The sequence below is a fragment of the Lagenorhynchus albirostris genome, chromosome 10 (genome assembly GCF_949774975.1).
Source record: "Lagenorhynchus albirostris chromosome 10, mLagAlb1.1, whole genome shotgun sequence".
In the NCBI taxonomy this organism is placed as follows: Eukaryota; Metazoa; Chordata; class Mammalia; order Artiodactyla; family Delphinidae; genus Lagenorhynchus; species Lagenorhynchus albirostris.
In genome coordinates this window covers 25,944,119-25,954,102 of record NC_083104.1, presented here as the reverse complement: position 1 = coordinate 25,954,102, position 9,984 = coordinate 25,944,119, and the positions used below count along the sequence as shown (strand labels likewise).

The window sequence follows — 9,984 nt, the reverse complement described above, 5'->3', positions numbered from 1 at the left end:
TTATTTTTAGTTTTTTGAGAAACCTCCATACTGTTTCTCCATAGTGGCTGCACCAATTTACACGGAATTTCTTAATTTACATACTTAAGAGAGATAATCTGATTGGTCCACTTTATCATGTCTTGCCAGGTCCCTTACAGATTACTGGTTTGCTGCTGTTCTTGACTCCAATCATTCTGCAGAGGATGAGGAAGAGGGGGGTCATGGAGTGAAACCGTGGCTACCTGACGGCCATGCTCCCCAGGAGGGTCTGTGAGCAGAACTGGCACAGTCATTGCCATTTCTAAAAGCTTCATCCAAAGGCTCTCAGAGGGCTTAGAATGAAATAACTCTCACCTGCAGCTCCCAAGTCCTCAGGCTTAAGGGTGGGTGAGGCAGTTGCCGACTTCTCGCCTAGCAGAAAGTCAAATTGGTAAACTCCTTTAGGGTAGGGGTTTTTGTTTGTTTTGTATACTGCTGTATCCCAAGCACCTAGAACAGTGCCTGGCACAGAGCAGGCTCTCAATAACCACTTGTTGAATGAATGAATAAATGATGCTGCAGTATCCAGCAGGTGCCAAATATTGTGGATCAGACACGGGGAAATCTAATTTACATGCTGCTTTGGCCTTGGCTCCCAGACAATACTAATACCATCCTAACCGGAACACAGCCACGCATATAACGTGCCACACAACCCACTTATCATCTGCTTAAAAGCAAATACAGGGGGCTTCCCTGGTGGCGCAGTGGTTGAGAGTCCGCCTGCCGATGCAGGGGACGCGGGTTCGTGCCCCGGTCTGGGAAGATCCCACATGCCGCGGAGCGGCTGGGCCCGTGAGCCATGGCCGCTGAGCCTGCGCGTCCGGAGCCTGTGCTCTGCAAAGGGAGAGGTCCCGGCAGTGAGAGGCCCGCGTACCGCAAAAAAAAAAAAAAAATTAAAAAAAAAAAAAAAAAAAAGCAAATACAAATATTTTCGGTCATCTGCCGGTTTCAATTCTTGCTAATAAGTGAAAATTAACCGTATGGGCCGGGGTCGGAGTCAGCTTCGAGAACCCTCAAGGAACGGAGATGCTAAGGAGGCAAAGCATTTTAACTGGTGGTTCTCAACCAGCGGTGATTTTGTCCTCAGGGGACACGCAGCTAAGAAGGCACTTTAAGAAATTCTGGTAAAATAAAGGTAACATAAAATTTGCATTTTTAAGTTCAGTAGTAAGTACATCTACATGGTTGTGCACCAAATCTCCAGAATTCTCATCTTGAAACACAAACTCTATATTAAACAACATCCCACTCGCTCTCTCCCCAGCCTCAGGCACCACCCTTCCACTCCGTGTCTGCGAATTTGACTACTCTAGGTAGCTCATATAAGTAGAATTATACAACATTTGTCTTTTTGTGACTGACTTATTTCACTTAGCAATGTCCTCAAGTGTCATTCACGTTGCAGCGTGTGTCATAATTTCCTTCCTTTTAAAGGATGAATAATAGCTCACTGTATGTCTGGATGACATTTTGCTTATCCACTCATCCATCAACGGATACTTCGCTTGCTTCTGCCTTTTAGCTACTGCGAATAATGCTATGAATACGGCTGTACAAATCTCTCTTTGAGGCCCGGCTTTCAATTCTTTTGGGTATATACCCAGAAGTAGAATTGCTGGATCATATGGTAGTTCTATTCTTAATTTTGTGAGGAACTGCCGTACTGTTTTCCACAGAGGATGCACCATTTTACATTCCCACCAATAGTGCACAAGTTTTCCAATTTCTCCACATCCACTTGTTATTTTCCTTTTTTTTTTTTTTTTTAATAGTAGCTATCCTAATGTGACAACATTTTTGGTTGTCACATCTCAGGGGGAGGGGTGCTATTGGCAATGGGTAGAGGTCAGCAGTATTGTTAAACATCCTACAATGCCCAGGACGGTCCTCTGCCACAAAGAATGGACTGGAACAAAAGGTGGATAGTGGCCAGGTTGAGAAATCCTGGTTTAAGCTATCAGGCTCATCTTTCGTAGCAAATCTCACCCCCCTGACAAGTGCAGCCTCTCTCTTCTTTTGCTGAGATCCTCAAAGCCAACGATTTCCAAAAACCTGGAAAGCAAGGGAAGACTGAGAAGAATGGCAACATTTCTTTTATTCAAATTTTATTGGAAGTTTACAAATGTATTACAGACATCAGTAAAACATCATATCCATTTTACAGGGCACGGATCTCAAGCAAAGTGTTCACGACAGTCTCTGGCAGAGCCCACACCAAAGGTCTACTGCAGACCTTCTTAACAAATAGCTTGACACCCGACACACAACACAGACTCTGGCATGCCTTACCTTCTCAGGCCCTTTGAGGTTTTGTTTACGTACTTGGAATTAAAGCAGGAGATGGACAAAGTGATCCTGTACAGGAAAGAATGTGTTTAGGAGCGGGAAAACTGCCAAATTCCTAATTTACTATGGAATAAGGAGGACCCATAGGTCTTAGAATGTGAAGTCAGGGTCCACGATAGAACCAAAATGCTTTATGGAAAAACATGGACATTCACTAGAGAGGTTTGAGTAACTCTCTCTGAAAAATTTAGAAAAGCTTGGTCAGCGACCTATTGGTCAGTGGCCATACTCAGTAGGGTGAGGGATGTCTCAGAAAACTCTCAGGCTTTTTTTTTTTTTTTTTTTCTCCTACAGAGTCATCGTATCTAAATCACAGAAATGTTTTCTAACACTACGTGACATCCCCCCTCCCCGCCTTTTTATTCCTGTTGGGGAAAGCTAGTTTTGTCAGCAGGAAGTAAGCTTATAAAACAGTATAGCTCCCAACAGTACATTATACTTTATGGGAGTCTTGGGTTGAAGGGGATCCTACTATGAGAAAATGGAAAAAGACTGAAATCCTTTTTTGATCCTAACCTTGATGACTGCTTCCGAGGGGTCAGACGAACAGGCTCTGGTGTCTGCTGAGGCCCCAGAGGGACCGGCCACTGGAGGCTAGGCAAAACTCTCTTCATTTCCACTTCTCTTGCGCTTTAAGAAACGCACCTCAAAAGGCGGCCATCTGGAACTGCCTTCCAAATATGTAGAGGAGGCTTGGCTGTGTCCTGTACCTGGAATGCTGTCGCAGAGCCCTTTTCAAAGCCCTGAAGGTGCTAAACAGTGCTAATAGCAGCCTTCTGGCATGAAATCCTCAGATGACTGATGCCATCGTTCACGTTCCTTTGTCATAGATTCTCCTTCTTATGCATTAGCATCTGGTTTCTGTTAGAGAGAAACAGCAAAGAGCACTTCTCCTTGGAATTTAAATTTTTGTGTTCTTTCTTGTTAGAAGGTGGGATTAGACAAAGAATAGGACGAACTCTTATCTGACCTCTGTGATAGGACCAAGAACACGAGAATGGAAAAGGAGGCCAAAGAGAGTTGTCTTCATTTAGCCTAAAGAAGTCAGCCTCCTTTAGCATCTCCAGTACGGGGGCATAGAAACTGGAGTCTCACAATTATTTAGGGATGATGCTTCCTAAATGGCTGGTGTACAGTTTGGGGCCAATGGCAAAAGAGCCCAAGGTAGAAAGACAAATAAGAATCAGTTCACAAATAAGATTTGTTATCAGACAAATAAAATCAGTTCAGATCAACTAGTCCTGGATGGTTGGAGTGTTGAAAAGATTTCTGAGGCTGCAGCCATGCTCTCTGGGAAAGTATACAGTGGTACCTTGGTTATATCTGCCCAGGTTGCAGGGATCAGAGCACATGCTACATATGTGGTATTACTGGCCCCACCTGAACTCAGCAATGGCTGGTGGTACCCAAGAAGCAGAGAGCTGCCGCAGGAGAGAGAAATATAATCTTGGTGTATTGAAGAAACATCCTACAGAATGGGAAAAGAGGATGAGAAAGAGCTGTCCTCAGGTCACATATGAGAAACGCAAAATTGCTTGTTCACGGGGCTGGCTGAGGGTGGAAAGGAAGGACTAGAGAACAGAAGGTGAATATGAAAAGAGGGGGTCAAACAACCAACACTAAAAATTTCCCCCCCTTGAACACCTGCAAAATGGGAAGTATGGTTCTGGTTTCCCTGACCTCATTTACCGTCACACTTGGTAGAAATCCCAGAATTCTATGACAGATGGAAGAGTACCTGAATGCCACCAGCCTGCTAACAAACTTGCTCATAACATCAAGGGTGATATGCACTGGCAGGGCCATTCAGGAAACTGTCACTGACTTCTGCTTGGGAAAGGGCCAGTTCTGTTGTCCCTGAATTGAGCAGCGACAGGAAATGAAACGAACGCTAAAGTGGGGTTTTATCCAAAAGATAAGAAGATCAATATGAGAAGAGGTAGGCAAGCAAAACAAAACCCAAGGCATTAGCAAAGAAAATAAACTGTGGTACTCTTCTAAAAACAGCCTATTAAGGATGAAATGATGATCTAAGAAGAGGTGAGTGCGAGCCTCACCCACAGATGACGCTTGACCAAGAAGAGCTCCCGGCGATGATCAGGCCAGGACCCTCAGATCCCGCCTCGGAAACAAATGCATTGAACTTTGGGGAATGGGATTCTGGGATGTTAGGTGTAAGTTATCACTAAGGGGAGGAACTCCCGATACGATGATGTCCTGCTCCCTCTAAGGCATATACTTGCAGGTTCCGTCCTCACAGTGAGGATTTACCTGTCCTCCATCGGCATTCTCCATAAGGTGCCTGGCTGCATGTGGGGTGGGAAGGAGACACTGGCAGTGATGGACTAGATGGAGGTGATCTTGCTTATAGACCGTCTGACCCTGAGGCTTGCATCTCAACACGCCTCCAGCTCTGACCAGTTCAGCCGATGGATGCTCCCTGGGCAGCTAGATCTGAAATTGCTTATTCCTCTCTCCCTCGGGGCACTAATTAGGTGTCAGTTTCTAGGCCACCTTCTTCTTTCTGCTGACGGTGGTTAAAGCCTCATCTGGGAAATGTAAGAGGTACTCTAAAAAGGAAAGAGAAAGCACCGTTCACTGGGAGAATTTCTTTCCTTGGATTCCAGGCCACAGAGGACAGACATTATTTTCAGTTATTTACTAAGTTAAATGATCTACTTTTTTCTCTCTCTTCTTTTTCCAAAATGCCTTTCTATTCTCATCCATCCAGCAACTTAGAACTCCAAATTGGACTCGCCCCATTTCTACCAGAAACCTGCCACGCTGGTAGCGTGGCGGTGTACATTATTTCTTAATCAGTTTGCCAAGCAGTTTACAAACTCACTATACAAACGTAATAGAGTTAATTCTCCAGAGGCTTGGGTAATTAATGAAGCATTTAGATATGAAGAAAGCATGCGGAAAACAGCCACAACCAACATTTGCATTGCTTTTTCAAAACATCAGTGACAATGACAAATGTCTTATTAATACCTGAAAAGCAAATTATTTTAATACATCCTGAATGGAGTGCCACTTCCACATCCTTTACAGCCTTCCTTCCCCCAGACCCATTTGGGATGGTGTCTAAAAAGCCACTTTTCACATTCTCCCCATAAAAAAGTACTAGAAAATATTAACTACTATACTGAAGAGAGACCACGCTCGCCTCACCATGGCAGATGGCCACTGAGATACACTGTGTACTACATCGACAGTACACCTCACTAAAGGTGGGTCCTCCGATGGATTATTTCAACTGCCACAATCCACGAAGGGGACGAGGAGAATGGAAGTAAAAGCAAGCGCTTCACTTTTAACTGAAGCAAGGTAGGAGGTTTTATTTTACTATAAACAACACAACCGTTAATGTCTTCTTTAAGCAAACTCACTTTTGAGCCCATCTTCTATCTGACTGACGGTCCCCAAAGTTCAAAATGGAAACCCCCCTTTCAGCAACATCTGTTTTTCAAAACCATAACACGGAAATCTCCTGAGCAGCTCAATCTTTCTGGGTAACCCAGATACTCTGGTTACGGAGCGCATTAAACTGGGTTTTTTTTTTTTTCCCCCACAAGCACTGGGGGCTATTCGAGGTGGTTGTCAAGTCTCCTCTACTTCATTTCCAGAAGTTCTTCTTTGCTCTGACCTTCCTTCATATTCCCCTTCAGTCTCTACCCTTGACCTGTTCCTTCTCCACGTATGACCTACGACCTAGAACACACCATCACTCCCAGAGTCCCTCGGAACCTTTCTGGCCCGAAATTCCCAAAGCTGAAGTTCATTTGCGCTGAGGACAACCGGTTGTCAGGCTAAGGCAGCTGTCTGCCTTGGTAAAGGAAAGCGGATAATACGATCCAGGAAACGAGCACCAGGAAATAATGCCACATTCAAAACAATGTCATGCTGACATCACACAAACCGCACCACTCACAGACACTTTATGTTCCCCAAGGGATAGCTCAGTGGTAAGCAACTTCAGTGTTCCCAGCAGGGATGGCGCTTCTCACGGAACCTGACTGACACTGGTTGGTTTTTCTAATTGGCAAAAGTTACGCCGGCAATTATAAATAAAAAAAAAAAGTTACTATCACTTTGTAGAGAAGAGATTCTACTGAGGCTGGGAGCGGACTTAAGGATGGCTCCTCAAGATAGATGGAGCATCAAATGCTTTGGGTGTAATAGGTAATTTTTGTTTTTCAGCCACAAAAAGCCAAATTGAATAAACTCCTTTGAAAAAGGTCTCACTGACATGTAACAAATTTGTATAGAAAAAAGAAAAGAAAAAAAAAAAAGTGGTCCTGGACCACCTTGGAGTACTACTCAAAGACAATGCTGGACGTGCATGCAAGGCTCCACTGAGTCCTACGATATAGAAATTCCTTTGATATTACAAAATACAAAAATATTTTATCAGAACTCTCATTTACATCGCATTTACAATGGACATGTAAATAACTTAGTCTTGGGTCCTGGCTAATAAACAAATTACGTACTGGAAAAAGGGTCCTAAAAGGGAGAGAACCAGAGAGGCTATAATATATAAGCGAGCGGGAAACAATTTTGCCATCTTGCCAGTGGCAGCTCAACACAGACGGACGGGAAGGAGGTGACCAATCCTGGCCTCCGTAGAGTCTATAGCGTTTCCAAAGTGAAATGTGCAAATAATATTCAACATGCCAAGAACTGTGACTACCTATCGAGTCAGTCGGTGACCTTGCCGCCATCAACAGAGAGCTCTTCTCATCTCTCCCTGGAACCACCAAAGCAAAGAGCTTTAAAATTTAAAACAGTGCAAGTTTCTGAATTTACATTCTTACCTCCCATCTTCCCCTATCCCCTGACCCCCATCGGATTAAGAAATGATACAGTTTTTGCTCTTTTGTCTTTTCCTGCTGTGCAACTGTCCCCTGCCACCTAGCGTGGAAGACTTGGGGAGGCCGTACGAGCTGTATTTGTGCAGTAACTCATCACTCGTGACGTATCGCAGGTGGGCGGGCTGGGGGATGGGTTCTCCTAGGAAATAGCCCTCGTTGTCAGACTCCGAGGACGAAGAGCAGGTGGAACACCAATCGTACTCAGTGAAGTAGGGTCCCCATCGCTCCCCAAAGGCATTCTGCAGAGCCAGGTCCGATACAGTCCGGGGGCACCGGCCGTACAGGTCCCTCCGGGACCCCTGGCCCAGGCTCTCCTGGAAGCTCCGCTGGCGCATGAACTGATCATAATCCTCCCTGGCTCTCAGGGGGGGCCTTTCTTTTAACTGAGAGATGGCCTCGCGCTCGCTGGCCAGGTGGAGGGCGTTGTCTGAGCGAGAGCGTCGGGATCGCCGGGAGCGGTGAGGTCGGAAGCGGCGGTTGTCTTCGCGGGAAGTGGCTCTCCGCCGCGTGCGCTCGCTCATGGGCTGGATCCTCACACCCTCCGGCCCCGGCAGCTTGCTGCCCGCCATCCCCCCATCGAAATCAAAGCTCTGATGCATCCTTCCGTGGGCCTGCAGGTCTCTGTACCTGATGGGGTTGCCGAGAGGGTGGAGGTTTCCCTCCATCTCCTGGTACTGCTGGGCGGAGAGCAGGCTGCGAACGGACTCGGCGCTGCGGAACTGCATGGACGAGTTCAGCGTGCCCATGTTGCTCAGCTTCTCGGACACGTTCATCCCAGAGTCTTTGCTGAGATCGGGCATGGAAAACCGGGAGAGGTGCTCCTGGCGCTTGGCACCACCATCTGCGGAGAGGCCTGGGGGAGAGAGAGGAAAGGTTCACAGAGGTTAATATAAACGTGCAGCCATGGGAGTCCCGTCGCTGTGGGTCATCTGAACCGTTATCTATCCAGGGTCGCTGCATACGGTTGCACAGTTGCACACTGCACACAGGCTCGCTCAGAAAGTATGCAGGAGGGCTCTCCCCATTCCATAGCGGGCCAGTGTCCACTTAGAGGGGACACCTGGTTAAAATGCATCCACGAGATGTTTTTTTAATAGTCATGAATTCCTCCAAAGGTTCATCAAAATTACTTAAGAGCCCATCATGTATCTTATAAGTGATGTTTCTTCTGTTCAGAAATTCACTTTAAAAAGTGCTCAATCACCTCGCTGGTTCTAATGATGACTACAAGCTCCACAGGAGAGATATTCTGGACAAAGAACCTTTAAGCTATAGAGGCCGGGCCACGCCCAAGCAGTTCCTAGCAACACTGAGCCTAGAGTCTAGTCCCATAATACTGGACCAGTTCACTTCCGTGTTTACCTCCAGCAATTTCCTGCTCTGCCTGCTGTCCCTGGGCCTCTATCCCAGATGTCTTGAAAACTAAGTGGCTCCCTGGGTGTAGACAGAGGGATATTTACTCTCTCAGGGTGTTCAGTAAATGACTGTTTCAGGGTTCCAAATGGGCCCCTAGCAGTCAGAAGATGTGAGTGGGACTCCGGGGGGCATTCCTCCTTCTCCTGGGGAGACACTTTTTAAAACAAAGCAGTGACCCGAATGCTCTCTAACAGCAGGAGCCCCTAGCAATGATCCTGCATTCCCTACATGCTGTCACTGCCATCACTGAGATGAAAACCATGTTGAAGGGAGCAGGGGATTCTTGACTTCAGAAACTTCCATTCTGCTCATCTTAAAGCAGCACTCGCTAGAACAGCAGTTTAAGAATGGACCAGGTGGCAAAATCTCAGCATTTCCCACTCATTATCGATGGAAAAGATGAGCAGCTTTGCCATTTCTGGTCACAGACAACATGTCTTTGGATTGCACTGGCCCATTAGAACCCCTGCCACCGATTACCCCACCTAACGGGGCCAACAACTTTGGCTCCCCTCACAAAACTGTTATGAGCACTTTGAAACACTACTTGGCAATACCCACTAAAGCTAAATATACATATATATGTGTGTGTATGTGTATATATATCTATGTGTGTGTATATATACATACATGAATTATGAACAAAGTTGCTTTGAATACCTGTGTTCACTTTTTTGGTGGACTTAATGTACTCATTTCTGTTGGGTATATAGCCAGAGTGGAGATCCTGTGTCCTTCTTTTTATTTATTTATGTATGTACATATGTATGTTATTTTTAAAATTGTAATACAGTTGATTTACAATGATTCAGGTGTGCAGCAAAGTGATTCAGTTTATATATATATATATATATATATACGGATATAAATTCTTTCTATATATACACATTGTATATAAATTCTTTCCACATATATATAAATATATATATAAATTTTCTTTTTCAGATTATTTTCCAGTATAGGTCACTACAAGATATTGAATATAATTCCCTGGGCTATACAATAGTCCTTGTTGTTCTGTTCTGTGACTTTCCATTGCCACTCTTGGTTATATACCCAACCGAAAACAGTTTATGGATCCAAAAAATGTAAAACGGTATTCAGAGAAGCTTTCTTTATAACAGTCCAGAACTAAAAACAATTCAAACGTCAATTAACAGGAGGAAGGATAAATAAGTTGTGGTATTTTCTAGCATTCCCATTAAAAGGAATCAGGCAGGACTTTTTGGAGAAATGGCTAATTCCAGGATAGGAGGAGGGAAGGTAAAAGATGAGCCTGGAACACCTTGTTATGCCAAAAAGTGAGGAAGTGTTAAAAATA

At 45.0% G+C, this 9,984-nt stretch overlaps 1 protein-coding gene across 3 annotated transcripts in view; it reads right to left on the bottom strand.

Annotated features, from left to right (window-relative positions):
• Positions 1-2,099: 2,099 nt before the first annotated feature.
• PRICKLE2 (prickle planar cell polarity protein 2) overlaps positions 2,100-9,984 on the bottom strand; it is a 342,842-nt gene continuing 334,957 nt past the window's right edge. For 2 of the 3 annotated variants that reach the window (XM_060161421.1, XM_060161422.1), the window contains 2 exons: positions 7,191-8,100; positions 2,100-4,940 (listed from right to left, as the gene is read on the bottom strand). In XM_060161421.1, coding sequence (XP_060017404.1) covers positions 7,226-8,100 — 875 coding nt within the window. In that variant the 3' untranslated portion in view covers positions 2,100-4,940; positions 7,191-7,225. The remainder of the gene's footprint in view (positions 4,941-7,190; positions 8,101-9,984) is intronic. The other variant, XR_009542736.1, reaches the window with a different exon arrangement.